At 43.0% G+C, this 22,768-nt stretch overlaps 1 protein-coding gene across 4 annotated transcripts in view; it reads left to right on the forward strand.

Annotated features, from left to right (window-relative positions):
• bmp2k (BMP2 inducible kinase) overlaps positions 1-22,768 on the forward strand; it is a 99,542-nt gene that overhangs the window by 53,677 nt on the left and 23,097 nt on the right. For all 4 annotated transcript variants that reach the window (XM_036979244.2, XM_036979245.2, XM_090236873.1 and 1 more), the window contains exons 8-10: positions 20,482-20,585; positions 22,014-22,093; positions 22,260-22,459. In XM_036979244.2, the coding sequence (XP_036835139.2) occupies positions 20,482-20,585; positions 22,014-22,093; positions 22,260-22,459 (384 nt within the window). The remainder of the gene's footprint in view (positions 1-20,481; positions 20,586-22,013; positions 22,094-22,259; positions 22,460-22,768) is intronic.

Below are 22,768 nucleotides of genomic sequence, written 5' to 3' on the forward strand. Positions count from 1 at the left end.
TCTACTCCCACCTCTACTCCAGGCTATAGTAAACTATATGTCCCCTCTTCTCCAGGCTATAGTAAACTATATGTCCCCTCTTCTCCAGGCTATAGTAAACTATATGTCCCCTCTACTCCAGGCTATAGTAAACTATATGTCCCCTCTTCTCCAGGCTATAGTAAACTATATGTCCCCTCTTCTCCAGGCTATAGTAAACTATATGTCCCCTCTACTCCAGGCTATAGTAAACTATATGTCCTCTCTTCTCCAGGCTATAGTAAACTATATGTCCCCTCTTCTCCAGGCTATAGTAAACTATATGTCCTCTCTTCTCCAGGCTATATTAAACTATATGTCCCCTCTTCTCCAGGTTATATTAAACTATATGTCCCCTCTTCTCCAGGTTATAGTAAACTATATGTCCTCTCTACTCCAGGATATAGTAAACTATATGTCCCCTCTACTCCAGGCTATAGTAAACTATATGTCCCCTCTTCTCCAGGCTATATTAAACTATATGTCCCCTCTACTCCAGGCTATAGTAAACTATATGTCCCCTCTTCTCCAGGCTATAGTAAACTATATGTCCCCTCTACTCCCACCTCTTCTCCAGGCTATAGTAAACTATATGTCCCCTCTACTCCCACCTCTACTCCAGGCTATAGTAAACTATATGTCCCCTCTACTCCCACCTCTACTCCAGGCTATAGTAAACTATATGTCCCCTCTTCTCCAGGCTATAGTAAACTATATGTCCCCTCTACTCCAGGCTATAGTAAACTATATGTCCCCTCTTCTCCAGGCTATATTAAACTATATGTCCCCTCTTCTCCAGGCTATAGTAAACTATATGTCCCCTCTACTCCAGGCTATAGTAAACTATATGTCCCCTCTTCTCCAGGCTATATTAAACTATATGTCCCCTCTACTCCAGGCTATAGTAAACTATATGTCCCCTCTTCTCCAGGCTATAGTAAACTATATGTCCCCTCTACTCCCACCTCTACTCCAGGCTATAGTAAACTATATGTCCCCTCTTCTCCCACCTCTTCTCCAGGCTATATTAAACTATATGTCCCCTCTTCTCCCACCTCTTCTCCAGGCTATAGTAAACTATATGTCCCCTCTACTCCAGGCTATAGTAAACTATATGTCCCCTCTTCTCCCACCTCTTCTCCAGGCTATATTAAACTATATGTCCCCTCTTCTCCCACCTCTACTCCAGGCTATAGTAAACTATATGTCCCCTCTTCTCCAGGCTATATTAAACTATATGTCCCCTCTACTCCCACCTCTACTCCAGGCTATAGTAAACTATATGTCCCCTCTACTCCAGGCTATAGTAAACTATATGTCCCCTCTTCTCCAGGCTATAGTAAACTATATGTCCCCTCTACTCCAGGCTATAGTAAACTATATGTCCCCTCTACTCCAGGCTATAGTAAACTATATGTCCCCTCTACTCCAGGCTATAGTAAACTATATGTCCCCTCTACTCCAGGCTATAGTAAACTATTTGTCCCCTCTACTCCAGGCTATAGTAAACTATATGTCCCCTCTTCTCCAGGCTATAGTAAACTATATGTCCTCTCTACTCCAGGCTATAGTAAACTATATGTCCCCTCTTCTCCAGGCTATAGTAAACTATATGTCCCCTCTACTCCAGGCTATAGTAAACTACATGTCCCCTTTACTCCAGGCTATAGTAAACTATATGTCCCCTCTACTCCAGGCTATAGTAAACTATATGTCCCCTCTACTCCCACCTCTACTCCAGGCTATAGTAAACTATATGTCCCCTCTACTCCAGGCTATAGTAAACTATATGTCCCCTCTACTCCCACCTCTACTCCAGGCTATAGTAAACTATATGTCCCCTCTACTCCAGGCTATAGTAAACTATATGTCCACTCTACTCCAGGCTATAGTAAACTATATGTCCCCTTTACTCCAGGCTATAGTAAACTATATGTCCCCTCTACTCCAGGCTATAGTAAACTATATGTCCCCTCTTCTCCAACCTATATTAAACTATATGTCCCCTCTTCTCCAGGCTATAGTAAACTATGTCCCTTCTACTCCCACCTCTTCTCCAGGTTATAGTAAACTATATGTCCCCTCTTCTCCAGGTTATAGTAAACTATATGTCCTCTCTACTCCAGGCTATAGTAAACTATATGTCCCCTCTACTCCAGGCCATAGTAAACTATATGTCCCCTCTACTCCAGGCGATATTAAACTATATGTCCCCTCTTCTCCAGGCTATAGTAAACTATATGTCCTCTCTACTCCAGGCTATAGTAAACTATATGTCCCCTCTACTCCAGGCTATAGTAAACTATATGTCCCCTCTACTCCAGGCTATAGTAAACTATATGTCCTCTCTACTCCAGGCTATAGTAAACTATATGTCCCCTCTTCTCCAGGTTATAGTAAACTATATGTCCTCTCTACTCCAGGTTATAGTAAACTATATGTCCCCTCTTCTCCAGGCTATAGTAAACTATATGTCCCCTCTACTCCCACCTCTACTCCAGGCTATAGTAAACTATATGTCCCCTCTACTCCCACCTCTACTCCAGGCTATAGTAAACTATATGTCCCCTCTTCTCCCACCTCTACTCCAGGCTATAGTAAACTATATGTCCCCTCTTCTCCAGGCTATATTAAACTATATGTCCCCTCTACTCCAGGCTATATTAAACTATATGTCCCCTCTTCTCCAGGATATAGTAAACTATATGTCCCCTCTACTCCAGGCTATAGTAAACTATATGTCCCCTCTACTCCCACCTCTACTCCAGGCTATAGTAAACAATATGTCCCCTCTTCTCCAGGCTATAGTAAACTATATGTCCCCTCTTCTCCAGGCTATAGTAAACTATATGTCCCCTCTTCTCCAGGCTATAGTAAACTATATGTCCCCTCTACTCCAGGCTATAGTAAACTATATGTCCCCTCTACTCCCACCTCTACTCCAGGCTATAGTAAACTATATGTCCCCTCTTCTCCAGGCTATAGTAAACTATATGTCCCCTCTTCTCCAGGCTATAGTAAACTATATGTCCCCTCTACTCCAGGCTATAGTAAACTATATGTCCCCTCTTCTCCAGGCTATAGTAAACTATATGTCCCCTCTTCTCCAGGCTATAGTAAACTATATGTCCCCTCTACTCCAGGCTATAGTAAACTATATGTCCCCTCTTCTCCAGGCTATAGTAAACTATATGTCCCCTCTACTCCAGGCTATAGTAAACTATATGTCCCCTCTTCTCCAGGCTATATTAAACTATATGTCCCCTCTACTCCAGGCTATAGTAAACTATATGTCCCCTCTACTCCAGGCTATAGTAAACTATATGTCCCCTCTACTCCCACCTCTACTCCAGGCTATAGTAAACTATATGTCCCCTCTTCTCCAGGCTATAGTAAACTATATGTCCCCTCTTCTCCAGGCTATAGTAAACTATATGTCCCCTCTACTCCAGGCTATAGTAAACTATATGTCCCCTCTTCTCCAGGCTATAGTAAACTATATGTCCCCTCTTCTCCAGGCTATAGTAAACTATATGTCCCCTCTACTCCAGGCTATAGTAAACTATATGTCCTCTCTTCTCCAGGCTATAGTAAACTATATGTCCCCTCTTCTCCAGGCTATAGTAAACTATATGTCCTCTCTTCTCCAGGCTATATTAAACTATATGTCCCCTCTTCTCCAGGTTATATTAAACTATATGTCCCCTCTTCTCCAGGTTATAGTAAACTATATGTCCTCTCTACTCCAGGATATAGTAAACTATATGTCCCCTCTACTCCAGGCTATAGTAAACTATATGTCCCCTCTTCTCCAGGCTATATTAAACTATATGTCCCCTCTACTCCAGGCTATAGTAAACTATATGTCCCCTCTTCTCCAGGCTATAGTAAACTATATGTCCCCTCTACTCCCACCTCTTCTCCAGGCTATAGTAAACTATATGTCCCCTCTACTCCCACCTCTACTCCAGGCTATAGTAAACTATATGTCCCCTCTACTCCCACCTCTACTCCAGGCTATAGTAAACTATATGTCCCCTCTTCTCCAGGCTATAGTAAACTATATGTCCCCTCTACTCCAGGCTATAGTAAACTATATGTCCCCTCTTCTCCAGGCTATATTAAACTATATGTCCCCTCTTCTCCAGGCTATAGTAAACTATATGTCCCCTCTACTCCAGGCTATAGTAAACTATATGTCCCCTCTTCTCCAGGCTATATTAAACTATATGTCCCCTCTACTCCAGGCTATAGTAAACTATATGTCCCCTCTTCTCCAGGCTATAGTAAACTATATGTCCCCTCTACTCCCACCTCTACTCCAGGCTATAGTAAACTATATGTCCCCTCTTCTCCCACCTCTTCTCCAGGCTATATTAAACTATATGTCCCCTCTTCTCCCACCTCTTCTCCAGGCTATAGTAAACTATATGTCCCCTCTACTCCAGGCTATAGTAAACTATATGTCCCCTCTTCTCCCACCTCTTCTCCAGGCTATATTAAACTATATGTCCCCTCTTCTCCCACCTCTTCTCCAGGCTATAGTAAACTATATGTCCCCTCTTCTCCAGGCTATATTAAACTATATGTCCCCTCTACTCCCACCTCTACTCCAGGCTATAGTAAACTATATGTCCCCTCTACTCCAGGCTATAGTAAACTATATGTCCCCTCTTCTCCAGGCTATAGTAAACTATATGTCCCCTCTACTCCAGGCTATAGTAAACTATATGTCCCCTCTACTCCAGGCTATAGTAAACTATATGTCCCCTCTACTCCAGGCTATAGTAAACTATATGTCCCCTCTACTCCAGGCTATAGTAAACTATTTGTCCCCTCTACTCCAGGCTATAGTAAACTATATGTCCCCTCTTCTCCAGGCTATAGTAAACTATATGTCCTCTCTACTCCAGGCTATAGTAAACTATATGTCCCCTCTTCTCCAGGCTATAGTAAACTATATGTCCCCTCTACTCCAGGCTATAGTAAACTACATGTCCCCTTTACTCCAGGCTATAGTAAACTATATGTCCCCTCTACTCCAGGCTATAGTAAACTATATGTCCCCTCTACTCCCACCTCTACTCCAGGCTATAGTAAACTATATGTCCCCTCTACTCCAGGCTATAGTAAACTATATGTCCCCTCTACTCCCACCTCTACTCCAGGCTATAGTAAACTATATGTCCCCTCTACTCCAGGCTATAGTAAACTATATGTCCACTCTACTCCAGGCTATAGTAAACTATATGTCCCCTTTACTCCAGGCTATAGTAAACTATATGTCCCCTCTACTCCAGGCTATAGTAAACTATATGTCCCCTCTTCTCCAACCTATATTAAACTATATGTCCCCTCTTCTCCAGGCTATAGTAAACTATGTCCCTTCTACTCCCACCTCTTCTCCAGGTTATAGTAAACTATATGTCCCCTCTTCTCCAGGTTATAGTAAACTATATGTCCTCTCTACTCCAGGCTATAGTAAACTATATGTCCCCTCTACTCCAGGCCATAGTAAACTATATGTCCCCTCTACTCCAGGCGATATTAAACTATATGTCCCCTCTTCTCCAGGCTATAGTAAACTATATGTCCTCTCTACTCCAGGCTATAGTAAACTATATGTCCCCTCTACTCCAGGCTATAGTAAACTATATGTCCCCTCTACTCCAGGCTATAGTAAACTATATGTCCTCTCTACTCCAGGCTATAGTAAACTATATGTCCCCTCTTCTCCAGGTTATAGTAAACTATATGTCCTCTCTACTCCAGGTTATAGTAAACTATATGTCCCCTCTTCTCCAGGCTATAGTAAACTATATGTCCCCTCTACTCCCACCTCTACTCCAGGTTATAGTAAACTATATGTCCCCTCTTCTCCAGGCTATAGTAAACTATATGTCCCCTCTACTCCCACCTCTACTCCAGGCTATAGTAAACTATATGTCCCCTCTACTCCCACCTCTACTCCAGGCTATAGTAAACTATATGTCCCCTCTTCTCCCACCTCTACTCCAGGCTATAGTAAACTATATGTCCCCTCTTCTCCCACCTCTTCTCCAGGCTATATTAAACTATATGTCCCCTCTACTCCCACCTCTACTCCAGGCTATAGTAAACTATATGTCCCCTCTACTCCAGGCTATAGTAAACTATATGTCCCCTCTACTCCAGGCTATAGTAAACTATATGTCCCCTCTTCTCCAGGCTATATTAAACTATATGTCCCCTCTTCTCCAGGCTATAGTAAACTATATGTCCCTTCTACTCCCACCTCTTCTCCAGGTTATAGTAAACTATATGTCCCCTCTTCTCCAGGCTATAGTAAACTATATGTCCCCTCTTCTCCAGGTTATAGTAAACTATATGTCCTCTCTACTCCAGGCTATAGTAAACTATATGTCCCCTCTTCTCCAGGCTATAGTAAACTATATGTCCCCTCTACTCCAGGCTATAGTAAACTATATGTCCCCTCTACTCCAGGCTATAGTAAACTATATGTCCCCTCTTCTCCAGGCTATAGTAAACTATATGTCCCCTCTACTCCAGGCTATAGTAAACTATATGTCCCCTCTACTCCAGGCTATAGTAAACTATATGTCCCCTCTTCTCCAGGCTATATTAAACTATATGTCCCCTCTACTCCAGGCTATAGTAAACTATATGTCCCCTCTTCTCCAGGTTATAGTAAACTATATGTCCCCTCTACTCCAGGCTATATTAAACTATATGTCTCCTCTTCTCCAGGATATAGTAAACTATATGTCCTCTATACTCCAGGCTATAGTAAACTATATGTCCCCTCTACTCCCACCTCTACTCCAGGCTATATTAAACTATATGTCCCCTCTACTCCAGGCTATAGTAAACTATATGTCCCCTCTACTCCCACCTCTACTCCAGGCTATAGTAAACTATATGTCCCCTCTACTCCCACCTCTTCTCCAGGATATAGTAAACTATATGTCCCCTCTTCTCCAGGCTATAGTAAACTATATGTCCCCTCTACTCCAGGCTATAGTAAACTATATGTCCCCTCTTCTCCAGGCTATAGTAAACTATATGTCCCCTCTACTCCCACCTCTACTCCAGGCTATAGTAAACTATATGTCCCCTCTTCTCCAGGCTATATTAAACTATATGTCCCCTCTTCTCCAGGCTATAGTAAACTATATGTCCCCTCTACTCCAGGCTATAGTAAACTATATGTCCCCTCTTCTCCAGGCTATATTAAACTATATGTCCCCTCTACTCCAGGCTATAGTAAACTATATGTCCCCTCTTCTCCAGGCTATAGTAAACTATATGTCCCCTCTTCTCCCACCTCTTCTCCAGGCTATATTAAACTATATGTCCCCTCTTCTCCCACCTCTTCTCCAGGCTATAGTAAACTATATGTTCCCTCTACTCCAGGCTATAGTAAACTATATGTTCCCTCTACTCCAGGCTATAGTAAACTATATGTCCCCTCTACTCCAGGCTATAGTAAACTATATGTCCCCTCTACTCCAGGCTATAGTAAACTATATGTCCCCTCTTCTCCAGGCTATATTAAACTATATGTCCCCTCTACTCCCACCTCTACTCCAGGCTATAGTAAACTATATGTCCCCTCTACTCCAGGCTATAGTAAACTATATGTCCCCTCTTCTCCAGGCTATTTTAAACTATATGTCCCCTCTACTCCCACCTCTACTCCAGGCTATAGTAAACTATATGTCCCCTCTACTCCAGGCTATAGTAAACTATATGTCCCCTCTACTCCAGGCTATAGTAAACTATATGTCCCCTCTTCTCCAGGCTATATTAAACTATATGTCCCCTCTACTCCCACCTCTACTCCAGGCTATAGTAAACTATATGTCCCCTCTACTCCAGGCTATAGTAAACTATATGTCCCCTCTACTCCAGGCTATAGTAAACTATATGTCCCCTCTTCTCCAGGCTATAGTAAACTATATGTCCCCTCTACTCCAGGCTATAGTAAACTATATGTCCCCTCTACTCCAGGCTATAGTAAACTATATGTCCCCTCTACTCCAGGCTATAGTAAACTATATGTCCCCTCTACTCCAGGCTATAGTAAACTATATGTCCCCTCTACTCCCACCTCTACTCCAGGCTATAGTAAACTATATGTCCCCTCTACTCCAGGCTATAGTAAACTATATGTCCCCTCTACTCCCACCTCTACTCCAGGCTATAGTAAACTATATGTCCCCTCTACTCCAGGCTATAGTAAACTATATGTCCACTCTACTCCCACCTCTACTCCAGGCTATAGTAAACTATATGTCCCCTCTACTCCAGGCTATATTAAACTATATGTCCTCTCTACTCCAGGCTATAGTAAACTATATGTCCCCTCTACTCCAGGCTATAGTAAACTATATGTCCCCTCTTCTCCAGGCTATATTAAACTATATGTCCCCTCTTCTCCAGGCTATAGTAAACTATATGTCCCTTCTACTCCCACCTCTTCTCCAGGTTATAGTAAACTATATGTCCCCTCTTCTCCAGGCTATAGTAAACTATATGTCCCCTCTTCTCCAGGTTATAGTAAACTATATGTCCTCTCTACTCCAGGCTATAGTAAACTATATGTCCCCTCTTCTCCAGGCTATAGTAAACTATATGTCCCCTCTACTCCAGGCTATAGTAAACTATATGTCCCCTCTACTCCAGGCTATAGTAAACTATATGTCCCCTCTTCTCCAGGCTATAGTAAACTATATGTCCCCTCTACTCCAGGCTATAGTAAACTATATGTCCCCTCTACTCCAGGCTATAGTAAACTATATGTCCCCTCTTCTCCAGGCTATATTAAACTATATGTCCCCTCTACTCCAGGCTATAGTAAACTATATGTCCCCTCTTCTCCAGGTTATAGTAAACTATATGTCCCCTCTACTCCAGGCTATATTAAACTATATGTCTCCTCTTCTCCAGGATATAGTAAACTATATGTCCTCTATACTCCAGGCTATAGTAAACTATATGTCCCCTCTACTCCCACCTCTACTCCAGGCTATATTAAACTATATGTCCCCTCTACTCCAGGCTATAGTAAACTATATGTCCCCTCTACTCCCACCTCTACTCCAGGCTATAGTAAACTATATGTCCCCTCTACTCCCACCTCTTCTCCAGGATATAGTAAACTATATGTCCCCTCTTCTCCAGGCTATAGTAAACTATATGTCCCCTCTACTCCAGGCTATAGTAAACTATATGTCCCCTCTTCTCCAGGCTATAGTAAACTATATGTCCCCTCTACTCCCACCTCTACTCCAGGCTATAGTAAACTATATGTCCCCTCTTCTCCAGGCTATATTAAACTATATGTCCCCTCTTCTCCAGGCTATAGTAAACTATATGTCCCCTCTACTCCAGGCTATAGTAAACTATATGTCCCCTCTTCTCCAGGCTATATTAAACTATATGTCCCCTCTACTCCAGGCTATAGTAAACTATATGTCCCCTCTTCTCCAGGCTATAGTAAACTATATGTCCCCTCTACTCCAGGCTATAGTAAACTATATGTCCCCTCTTCTCCCACCTCTTCTCCAGGCTATATTAAACTATATGTCCCCTCTTCTCCCACCTCTTCTCCAGGCTATAGTAAACTATATGTTCCCTCTACTCCAGGCTATAGTAAACTATATGTTCCCTCTACTCCAGGCTATAGTAAACTATATGTCCCCTCTACTCCAGGCTATAGTAAACTATATGTCCCCTCTACTCCAGGCTATAGTAAACTATATGTCCCCTCTTCTCCAGGCTATATTAAACTATATGTCCCCTCTACTCCCACCTCTACTCCAGGCTATAGTAAACTATATGTCCCCTCTACTCCAGGCTATAGTAAACTATATGTCCCCTCTTCTCCAGGCTATTTTAAACTATATGTCCCCTCTACTCCCACCTCTACTCCAGGCTATAGTAAACTATATGTCCCCTCTACTCCAGGCTATAGTAAACTATATGTCCCCTCTACTCCAGGCTATAGTAAACTATATGTCCCCTCTTCTCCAGGCTATATTAAACTATATGTCCCCTCTACTCCCACCTCTACTCCAGGCTATAGTAAACTATATGTCCCCTCTACTCCAGGCTATAGTAAACTATATGTCCCCTCTACTCCAGGCTATAGTAAACTATATGTCCCCTCTTCTCCAGGCTATAGTAAACTATATGTCCCCTCTACTCCAGGCTATAGTAAACTATATGTCCCCTCTACTCCAGGCTATAGTAAACTATATGTCCCCTCTACTCCAGGCTATAGTAAACTATATGTCCCCTCTACTCCAGGCTATAGTAAACTATATGTCCCCTCTACTCCCACCTCTACTCCAGGCTATAGTAAACTATATGTCCCCTCTACTCCAGGCTATAGTAAACTATATGTCCCCTCTACTCCCACCTCTACTCCAGGCTATAGTAAACTATATGTCCCCTCTACTCCAGGCTATAGTAAACTATATGTCCACTCTACTCCCACCTCTACTCCAGGCTATAGTAAACTATATGTCCCCTCTACTCCAGGCTATATTAAACTATATGTCCTCTCTACTCCAGGCTATAGTAAACTATATGTCCCCTCTTCTCCAGGTTATAGTAAACTATATGTCCCTTCTACTCCCACCTCTTCTCCAGGCTATAGTAAACTATATGTCCTCTCTACTCCAGGCTATAGTAAACTATATGTCCCCTCTTCTCCAGGTTATAGTAAACTATATGTCCTCTCTACTCCAGGCTATAGTAAACTATATGTCCCCTCTTCTCCAGGTTATAGTAAACTATATGTCCTCTCTACTCCAGGCTATAGTAAACTATATGTCCTCTCTACTCCAGGCTATAGTAAACTATATGTCCCCTCTACTCCAGGCTATAGTAAACTATATGTCCCCTCTTCTCCAGGCTATAGTAAACTATATGTCCTCTCTACTCCAGGCTATAGTAAACTATATGTCCCCTCTTCTCCAGGCTATAGTAAACTATATGTCCCCTCTACTCCAGGCTATAGTAAACTATATGTCCCCTCTGCTCCAGGCTATATTACACTATATGTCCCCTCTTCTCCAGGCTATAGTAAACTATATGTCCTCTCTACTCCAGGCTATAGTAAACTATATGTCCCCTCTTCTCCAGGCTATAGTAAACTATATGTCCCCTCTACTCCCACCTCTACTCCAGGCTATAGTAAACTATATGTCCCCTCTACTCCCACCTCTACTCCAGGCTATAGTAAACTATATGTCCCCTCTTCTCCAGTCTATATTAAACTATATGTCCCCTCTACTCCCACCTCTTCTCCAGGATATAGTAAACTATGTGTCCCCTCTACTCCCACCTCTTCTCCAGGCTATATTAAACTATATGTCCCCTCTACTCCCACCTCTACTCCAGGCTATATTAAACTATATGTCCCCTCTACTCCCACCTCTTCTCCAGGCTATATTAAACTATATGTCCCCTCTACTCCCACCTCTTCTCCAGGATATAGTAAACTATATGTCCCCTCTACTCCAGGCTATAGTAAACTATATGTCCCCTCTTCTCCAGGCTATATTAAACTATATGTCCCCCCTACTCCCACCTCTACTCCAGGCTATAGTAAACTATATGTCCCCTCTACTCCAGGCTATAGTAAACTATATGTCCCCTCTTCTCCAGGCTATAGTAAACTATATGTCCTCTCTACTCCAGGCTATAGTAAACTATATGTCCCCTCTTCTCCAGGCTATAGTAAACTATATGTCCCCTCTACTCCCACCTCTACTCCAGGCTATAGTAAACTATATGTCCCCTCTTCTCCAGGCTATATTAAACTATATGTCCCCTCTTCTCCAGGCTATAGTAAACTATATGTCCCTTCTACTCCCACCTCTTCTCCAGGTTATAGTAAACTATATGTCCCCTCTACTCCAGGCTATAGTAAACTATATGTCCCCTCTTCTCCAGGTTATAGTAAACTATATGTCCTCTCTACTCCAGGCTATAGTAAACTATATGTCCCCTCTTCTCCAGGCTATAGTAAACTATATGTCCCCTCTACTCCCACCTCTACTCCAGGCTATATTAAACTATATGTCCCCTCTACTCCCACCTCTACTCCAGGCTATATTAAACTATATGTCCCCTCTACTCCAGGCTATAGTAAACTATATGTCCCCTCTACTCCCACCTCTACTCCAGGCTATAGTAAACTATATGTCCCCTCTTCTCCAGGCTATAGTAAACTATATGTCCTCTCTACTCCAGGCTATAGTAAACTATATGTCCCCTCTTCTCCAGGCTATAGTAAACTATATGTCCCCTCTACTCCCACCTCTACTCCAGGCTATATTAAACTATATGTCCCCTCTACTCCAGGCTATAGTAAACTATATGTCCCCTCTACTCCCACCTCTTCTCCAGGCTATAGTAAACTATATGTCCCCTCTTCTCCAGGCTATAGTAAACTATATGTCCCCTCTACTCCCACCTCTACTCCAGGCTATAGTAAACTATATGTCCCCTCTACTCCAGGCTATAGTAAACTATATGTCCCCTCTACTCCAGGCTATAGTAAACTATATGTCCCCTCTTCTCCAGGCTATAGTAAACTATATGTCCCCTCTACTCCCACCTCTACTCCAGGCTATAGTAAACTATATGTCCCCTCTACTCCAGGCTATAGTAAACTATATGTCCCCTCTACTCCAGGCTATATTAAACTAGATGTCCCCTCTTCTCCAGGCTATATTAAACTATATGTCCCCTCTACTCCCACCTCTACTCCAGGCTATAGTAAACTATATGTCCCCTCTACTCCAGGCTATAGTAAACTATATGTCCCCTCTACTCCAGGCTATAGTAAACTATATGTCCCCTCTACTCCCACCTCTACTCCAGGCTATAGTAAACTATATGTCCCCTCTACTCCAGGCTATAGTAAACTATATGTCCCCTCTACTCCAGGCTATATTAAACTATATGTCCCCTCTTCTCCAGGCTATATTAAACTATATGTCCCCTCTACTCCCACCTCTACTCCAGGCTATAGTAAACTATATGTCCCCTCTACTCCAGGCTATAGTAAACTATATGTCCCCTCTACTCCAGGCTATAGTAAACTATATGTCCCCTCTTCTCCAGGCTATAGTAAACTATATGTCCTCTCTACTCCAGGCTATAGTAAACTATATGTCCCCTCTACTCCAGGCTATAGTAAACTATATGTCCCCTCTACTCCAGGCTATAGTAAACTATATGTCCCCTCTACTCCAGGCTATAGTAAACTATATGTCCCCTCTACTCCAGGCTATATTAAACTATATGTCCCCTCTTCTCCAGGCTATATTAAACTATATGTCCCCTCTACTCCCACCTCTACTCCAGGCTATAGTAAACTATATGTCCCCTCTACTCCAGGCTATAGTAAACTATATGTCCCCTCTACTCCAGGCTATAGTAAACTATATGTCCCCTCTACTCCAGGCTATAGTAAACTATATGTCCCCTCTACTCCAGGCTATAGTAAACTATATGTCCCCTCTACTCCAGGCTATAGTAAACTATATGTCCCCTCTACTCCAGGCTATAGTAAACTATATGTCCCCTCTACTCCCACCTCTACTCCAGGCTATAGTAAACTATATGTCCCCTCTACTCCAGGCTATAGTAAACTATATGTCCCCTCTACTCCCACCTCTACTCCAGGCTATAGTAAACTATATGTCCCCTCTACTCCAGGCTATAGTAAACTATATGTCCACTCTACTCCCACCTCTACTCCAGGCTATAGTAAACTATATGTCCCCTCTTCTCCAGGTTATAGTAAACTATATGTCCCTTCTACTCCCACCTCTTCTCCAGGCTATAGTAAACTATATGTCCTCTCTACTCCAGGCTATAGTAAACTATATGTCCCCTCTTCTCCAGGTTATAGTAAACTATATGTCCTCTCTACTCCAGGCTATAGTAAACTATATGTCCCCTCTACTCCAGGCTATAGTAAACTATATGTCCTCTCTACTCCAGGCTATAGTAAACTATATGTCCCCTCTTCTCCAGGCTATAGTAAACTATATGTCCCCTCTACTCCAGGCTATAGTAAACTATATGTCCCCTCTGCTCCAGGCTATATTAAACTATATGTCCCCTCTTCTCCAGGCTATAGTAAACTATATGTCCTCTCTACTCCAGGCTATAGTAAACTGTATGTCCCCTCTTCTCCAGGCTATAGTAAACTATATGTCCCCTCTACTCCCACCTCTACTCCAGGCTATAGTAAACTATATGTCCCCTCTACTCCCACCTCTACTCCAGGCTATAGTAAACTATATGTCCCCTCTTCTCCAGGCTATAGTAAACTATATGTCCCCTCTTCTCCAGTCTATATTAAACTATATGTCCCCTCTACTCCCACCTCTTCTCCAGGATATAGTAAACTATGTGTCCCCTCTACTCCCACCTCTTCTCCAGGCTATATTAAACTATATGTCCCCTCTACTCCCACCTCTACTCCAGGCTATATTAAACTATATGTCCCCTCTACTCCCACCTCTTCTCCAGGCTATATTAAACTATATGTCCCCTCTACTCCCACCTCTTCTCCAGGATATAGTAAACTATATGTCCCCTCTACTCCAGGCTATAGTAAACTATATGTCCCCTCTTCTCCAGGCTATATTAAACTATATGTCCCCCCTACTCCCACCTCTACTCCAGGCTATAGTAAACTATATGTCCCCTCTACTCCAGGCTATAGTAAACTATATGTCCCCTCTACTCCAGGCTATAGTAAACTATATGTCCCCTCTTCTCCAGGTTATAGTAAACTATATGTCCTCTCTACTCCAGGCTATAGTAAACTATATGTCCCCTCTTCTCCAGGCTATAGTAAACTATATGTCCCTTCTACTCCCACCTCTTCTCCAGGTTATAGTAAACTATATGTCCCCTCTACTCCAGGCTATAGTAAACTATATGTCCCCTCTTCTCCAGGTTATAGTAAACTATATGTCCTCTCTACTCCAGGCTATAGTAAACTATATGTCCCCTCTTCTCCAGGCTATAGTAAACTATATGTCCCCTCTACTCCCACCTCTACTCCAGGCTATATTAAACTATATGTCCCCTCTACTCCCACCTCTACTCCAGGCTATATTAAACTATATGTCCCCTCTACTCCAGGCTATAGTAAACTATATGTCCCCTCTACTCCCACCTCTACTCCAGGCTATAGTAAACTATATGTCCCCTCTTCTCCAGGCTATAGTAAACTATATGTCCTCTCTACTCCAGGCTATAGTAAACTATATGTCCCCTCTTCTCCAGGCTATAGTAAACTATATGTCCCCTCTACTCCCACCTCTAATCCAGGCTATATTAAACTATATGTCCCCTCTACTCCAGGCTATAGTAAACTATATGTCCCCTCTACTCCCACCTCTTCTCCAGGCTATAGTAAACTATATGTCCCCTCTTCTCCAGGCTATAGTAAACTATATGTCCCCTCTACTCCCACCTCTACTCCAGGCTATAGTAAACTATATGTCCCCTCTACTCCAGGCTATAGTAAACTATATGTCCCCTCTACTCCAGGCTATAGTAAACTATATGTCCCCTCTTCTCCAGGCTATAGTAAACTATATGTCCCCTCTACTCCCACCTCTACTCCAGGCTATAGTAAACTATATGTCCCCTCTACTCCAGGCTATAGTAAACTATATGTCCCCTCTACTCCAGGCTATATTAAACTATATGTCCCCTCTTCTCCAGGCTATATTAAACTATATGTCCCCTCTACTCCCACCTCTACTCCAGGCTATAGTAAACTATATGTCCCCTCTACTCCAGGCTATAGTAAACTATATGTCCCCTCTACTCCAGGCTATAGTAAACTATATGTCCCCTCTACTCCCACCTCTACTCCAGGCTATAGTAAACTATATGTCCCCTCTACTCCAGGCTATAGTAAACTATATGTCCCCTCTTCTCCAGGCTATAGTAAACTATATGTCCCCTCTACTCCCACCTCTACTCCAGGCTATAGTAAACTATATGTCCCCTCTACTCCAGGCTATAGTAAACTATATGTCCCCTCTACTCCAGGCTATATTAAACTATATGTCCCCTCTTCTCCAGGCTATATTAAACTATATGTCCCCTCTACTCCCACCTCTACTCCAGGCTATAGTAAACTATATGTCCCCTCTACTCCAGGCTATAGTAAACTATATGTCCCCTCTACTCCAGGCTATAGTAAACTATATGTCCCCTCTACTCCCACCTCTACTCCAGGCTATAGTAAACTATATGTCCCCTCTACTCCAGGCTATAGTAAACTATATGTCCCCTCTACTCCAGGCTATATTAAACTATATGTCCCCTCTTCTCCAGGCTATATTAAACTATATGTCCCCTCTACTCCCACCTCTACTCCAGGCTATAGTAAACTATATGTCCCCTCTACTCCAGGCTATAGTAAACTATATGTCCCCTCTACTCCAGGCTATAGTAAACTATATGTCCCCTCTTCTCCAGGCTATAGTAAACTATATGTCCTCTCTACTCCAGGCTATAGTAAACTATATGTCCCCTCTACTCCAGGCTATAGTAAACTATATGTCCCCTCTACTCCAGGCTATAGTAAACTATATGTCCCCTCTACTCCAGGCTATAGTAAACTATATGTCCCCTCTACTCCAGGCTATATTAAACTATATGTCCCCTCTTCTCCAGGCTATATTAAACTATATGTCCCCTCTACTCCCACCTCTACTCCAGGCTATAGTAAACTATATGTCCCCTCTACTCCAGGCTATAGTAAACTATATGTCCCCTCTACTCCAGGCTATAGTAAACTATATGTCCCCTCTTCTCCAGGCTATAGTAAACTATATGTCCTCTCTACTCCAGGCTATAGTAAACTATATGTCCCCTCTACTCCAGGCTATAGTAAACTATATGTCCCCTCTACTCCAGGCTATAGTAAACTATATGTCCCCTCTACTCCAGGCTATAGTAAACTATATGTCCCCTCTACTCCAGGCTATAGTAAACTATATGTCCCCTCTACTCCAGGCTATAGTAAACTATATGTCCCCTCTACTCCAGGCTATAGTAAACTATATGTCCCCTCTACTCCAGGCTATAGTAAACTATATGTCCCCTCTACTCCAGGCTATAGTAAACTATATGTCCCCTCTACTCCAGGCTATAGTAAACTATATGTCCCCTCTACTCCAGGCTATAGTAAACTATATGTCCACTCTACTCCCACCTCTACTCCAGGCTATAGTAAACTATATGTCCCCTCTTCTCCAGGTTATAGTAAACTATATGTCCCTTCTACTCCCACCTCTTCTCCAGGCTATAGTAAACTATATGTCCTCTCTACTCCAGGCTATAGTAAACTATATGTCCCCTCTTCTCCAGGTTATAGTAAACTATATGTCCTCTCTACTCCAGGCTATAGTAAACTATATGTCCCCTCTACTCCAGGCTATAGTAAACTATATGTCCTCTCTACTCCAGGCTATAGTAAACTATATGTCCCCTCTTCTCCAGGCTATAGTAAACTATATGTCCCCTCTACTCCAGGCTATAGTAAACTATATGTCCCCTCTTCTCCAGGTTATAGTAAACTATATGTCCTCTCTACTCCAGGCTATAGTAAACTATATGTCCCCTCTTCTCCAGGTTATAGTAAACTATATGTCCCCTCTTCTCCAGGTTATAGTAAACTATATGTCCTCTCTACTCCAGGCTATAGTAAACTATATGTCCCCTCTTCTCCAGGCTATAGTAAACTATATGTCCCCTCTACTCCCACCTCTACTCCAGGCTATATTAAACTATATGTCCCCTCTACTCCCACCTCTACTCCAGGCTATAGTAAACTATATGTCCCCTCTACTCCCACCTCTACTCCAGGCTATATTAAACTATATGTCCCCTCTACTCCAGGCTATAGTAAACTATATGTCCCCTCTACTCCCACCTCTACTCCAGGCTATAGTAAACTATATGTCCCCTCTTCTCCAGGCTATAGTAAACTATATGTCCTCTCTACTCCAGGCTATAGTAAACTATATGTCCCCTCTTCTCCAGGCTATAGTAAACTATATGTCCCCTCTACTCCAGGCTATAGTAAACTATATGTCCCCTCTACTCCCACCTCTTCTCCAGGCTATAGTAAACTATATGTCCCCTCTTCTCCAGGCTATAGTAAACTATATGTCCCCTCTACTCCCACCTCTACTCCAGGCTATAGTAAACTATATGTCCCCTCTTCTCCAGGCTATAGTAAACTATATGTCCCCTCTTCTCCAGGCTATATTAAACTATATGTCCCCTCTACTCCAGGCTATAGTAAACTATATGTCCCCTCTTCTCCAGGCTATATTAAACTATATGTCCCCTCTTCTCCAGGCTATAGTAAACTATATGTCCCTTCTACTCCCACCTCTTCTCCAGGTTATAGTAAACTATATGTCCCCTCTACTCCAGGCTATAGTAAACTATATGTCCTCTCTACTCCAGGCTATAGTAAACTATATGTCCCCTCTTCTCCAGGCTATAGTAAACTATATGTCCCCTCTACTCCAGGCTATAGTAAACTATATGTCCCCTCTACTCCAGGCTATAGTAAACTATATGTCCCCTCTTCTCCAACCTATATTAAACTATATGTCCCCTCTTCTCCAGGCTATAGTAAACTATATGTCCCTTCTACTCCCACCTCTTCTCCAGGTTATAGTAAACTATATGTCCCCTCTACTCCAGGCTATATTAAACTATATGTCCCTTCTACTCCCACCTCTTCTCCAGGTTATAGTAAACTATATGTCCCCACTACTCCAGGCTATAGTAAACTATATGTCCCCTCTTCTCCAGGCTATAGTAAACTATATGTCCCCTCTTCTCCAGGCTATAGTAAACTATATGTCCCCTCTTCTCCAGGTTATAGTAAACTATATGTCCCCTCTTCTCCAGGTTATAGTAAACTATATGTCCTCTCTACTCCAGGCTATAGTAAACTATATGTCCCCTCTTCTCCAGGCTATAGTAAACTATATGTCCCCTCTACTCCCACCTCTACTCCAGGCTATATTAAACTATATGTCCCCTCTACTCCCACCTCTACTCCAGGCTATAGTAAACTATATGTCCCCTCTACTCCCACCTCTACTCCAGGCTATATTAAACTATATGTCCCCTCTACTCCAGGCTATAGTAAACTATATGTCCCCTCTACTCCCACCTCTACTCCAGGCTATAGTAAACTATATGTCCCCTCTTCTCCAGGCTATAGTAAACTATATGTCCTCTCTACTCCAGGCTATAGTAAACTATATGTCCCCTCTTCTCCAGGCTATAGTAAACTATATGTCCCCTCTACTCCAGGCTATAGTAAACTATATGTCCCCTCTACTCCCACCTCTTCTCCAGGCTATAGTAAACTATATGTCCCCTCTTCTCCAGGCTATAGTAAACTATATGTCCCCTCTACTCCCACCTCTACTCCAGGCTATAGTAAACTATATGTCCCCTCTTCTCCAGGCTATAGTAAACTATATGTCCCCTCTTCTCCAGGCTATATTAAACTATATGTCCCCTCTACTCCAGGCTATAGTAAACTATATGTCCCCTCTACTCCCACCTCTTCTCCAGGCTATAGTAAACTATATGTCCCCTCTTCTCCAGGCTATAGTAAACTATATGTCCCCTCTACTCCCACCTCTACTCCAGGCTATAGTAAACTATATGTCCCCTCTTCTCCAGGCTATAGTAAACTATATGTCCCCTCTTCTCCAGGCTATATTAAACTATATGTCCCCTCTACTCCCACCTCTACTCCAGGCTATAGTAAACTATATGTCCTCTCTACTCCAGGCTATAGTAAACTATATGTCCTCTCTACTCCAGGCTATAGTAAACTATATGTCCCCTCTTCTCCAGGCTATAGTAAACTATATGTCCCCTCTACTCCCACCTCTACTCCAGGCTATAGTAAACTATATGTCCCCTCTTCTCCAGGCTATATTAAACTATATGTCCCCTCTTCTCCAGGCTATAGTAAACTATATGTCCCTTCTACTCCCACCTCTTCTCCAGGTTATAGTAAACTATATGTCCCCTCTACTCCAGGCTATAGTAAACTATATGTCCTCTCTACTCCAGGCTATAGTAAACTATATGTCCCCTCTTCTCCAGGCTATAGTAAACTATATGTCCCCTCTACTCCAGGCTATAGTAAACTATATGTCCCCTCTACTCCAGGCTATAGTAAACTATATGTCCCCTCTTCTCCAACCTATATTAAACTATATGTCCCCTCTTCTCCAGGCTATAGTAAACTATATGTCCCTTCTACTCCCACCTCTTCTCCAGGTTATAGTAAACTATATGTCCCCACTACTCCAGGCTATAGTAAACTATATGTCCACTCTTCTCCCATGTCTCCTCCAGGATATATGCTTGAGCCTGACCATGAGAAGAGACCAGATATATATCAAGTCTCCTACTTTGCCTTCAAGTTAGCTGGAAAGGAGTGTCCTGTGCCAAATCTCCTTGTAAGTCGCTGTTCTTTCATTGTGACAGATGTTCAAAACTTTGGGATCAAATAGAAATTCTTGTTTTCTATGAAAACATACATGAAATTAGTTACAAAATGAATAGGAAATATAGTCAAGCAAGACGTTGACAAGGTTTATAAATAATGATTGTTATTCTTCTTTTTTTTAATAATAATTTTCCTTCAACGAATCCTCCATTTGCAGCACTTACAGCCTTGCAGACCTTTGGCTTTCTAGTTGTCAAGTTGTTGAGGTAATCTGAAGAGATTTCACCCCATGCTTCCTGAAGCACCTCCCACAAGTTGGATTGGCTTGATGGGCACTTCTTACGTACCATACGGTCAAGCTGCTCCCACAACAGCTCAATAGGGTTGAGATCCGGTGACTGTGCTGGCCACTCCATTATAGACAGTATACCAGCTGACTGCTTCTTCCTTAAATAATTATTACATAGTTTGGAGCTGTGCTTTGGGTCATTGCCCTGTTGTAGGAGGATATTGGCTCCATTTAAGCGCCGTCCACAGGGTACGGCATGGCGTTACAAAATGGAGTGATAGCCTTCCTTGTTCAAGATCTCTTTTACCCTGTACAAACCTCCCACTTTACCACCACCAAAGCCCCCCCAGACCATCACATTGCCTCCACCAGGCTTCACAGATGGTTCACTCCTCCAGCATCTTTTAATTTTTTTATGCATCTCACGAATGTTCTTCTTTGTGATCTGAACACCTCAGAATATACATTAGTCTGTCCTGTAACACTTTTTTCCAATCTTCCTCTGTCCAGTGTCTGTGTTCTTTTGCCCATCTTAATCTTTTCTTTTTATTGGCCAGTCTGAGATGTGGCTTTTTCTTTGCAACTCTGCCTAGAAGGCCAGCATCCCGGGGTCGCCTCTTCACTGTTGAAGTTGAGACTGGTGATTTATGGGTACTATTTTAATGAAGCTGCAAGTTAAGGATTTGTGAGGTGTCTGTTTCTCAAACTAGACACTCTAATGTACTTGTCCTCTTGCTCAGTTGTGCACCGGGGCCTCCCACTCCTCTTTCTATTCTGGTTAGAGCCAGTTTGCTCTGTTCTGTGAAGAGAGTAGTACACAGCGTATTCCATAGTAGTACACAGATATTCCATAAAACAAATCAGCCTTTTCCAGCTACAATAGTCATTTACAACATTAGCAATGTCTACACTGTATTCCTGATCAAATTGTATCTCTACGCTTTCTCATAGCGACAACCCCAGGGAATGGGCAGCCGATGGTCTCCTACAGAGCTCTCCTCTCCCCACAATGCACCCTGAGTTAGTTAGGTTGAGATGATGGTTGTGTAACATCACGTTGTCTCCTACAGAACTCTCCTCTCCCCACAATGCACCCTGAGTTAGTTAGGTTGAGATGATGGTTGTGTAACATCACGTTGTCTCCTACAGAACTCTCCTCTCCCCACGTCACTTCCTGAGCCGCTCACAGCCAGCCAATTCGCTGCCAGGAAGAGTATGACGAAAGCCAGGTATGTCACCGTGCGTTATAGATATTCTGGAATGTAAATCTCAGGTCTCTAGCAAAAAGGGATTTAATCTCAAGGAGAATGTAAAAAAAATATATAAAAAATCAAGGTTAAATGAAAGAGAGATAATTTTAAGTTCCCCAAACCTAAACGTGTTCTTCTGGTCCAGAATCACAGAGTCCGTGGGCCCGACGGCAACTTCCATCACTCCGAGACAGAGACCCAAAGCTACAAACAGTTATGTGCTACCCATTCCTGTAGCAGCCGTCACCCCGGTCGCTGCCACGCCCATCGGCACCCCGGTCGCTGCCACGCCCATCGGCACCCCTACAGCTGAGCCTTCTGTACCTGTCAGCAATGGGCAGAAAGGTGAGCCTTCACATTTGACTATGTGTTTGTTTTCTTTATCTGCCGTTTTGTGCCCTTGAGCAAGGCACTGAAACCCCTAAGTGCCCCCCCATGGGCACTGAACCCCTAAGTGCCCCCCCATGGGCACTGAACCCCTAAGTGCCCCCCCATGGGCACTGAACCCCTAAGTGCCCCCCCATGGGCACTGAACCCCTAAGTGCCCCCCCATGGGCACTGAACCCCTAAGTGCCCCCCCATGGGCACTGAACCCCTAAGTGCCCCCCCATGGGCACTGAACCCCTAAGTGCCCCCCCATGGGCACTGAACCCC

Source organism: Oncorhynchus mykiss, chromosome 6 (assembly GCF_057628025.1).
Source record: "Oncorhynchus mykiss isolate SJ-2025 chromosome 6, ASM5762802v1, whole genome shotgun sequence".
In the NCBI taxonomy this organism is placed as follows: Eukaryota; Metazoa; Chordata; class Actinopteri; order Salmoniformes; family Salmonidae; genus Oncorhynchus; species Oncorhynchus mykiss.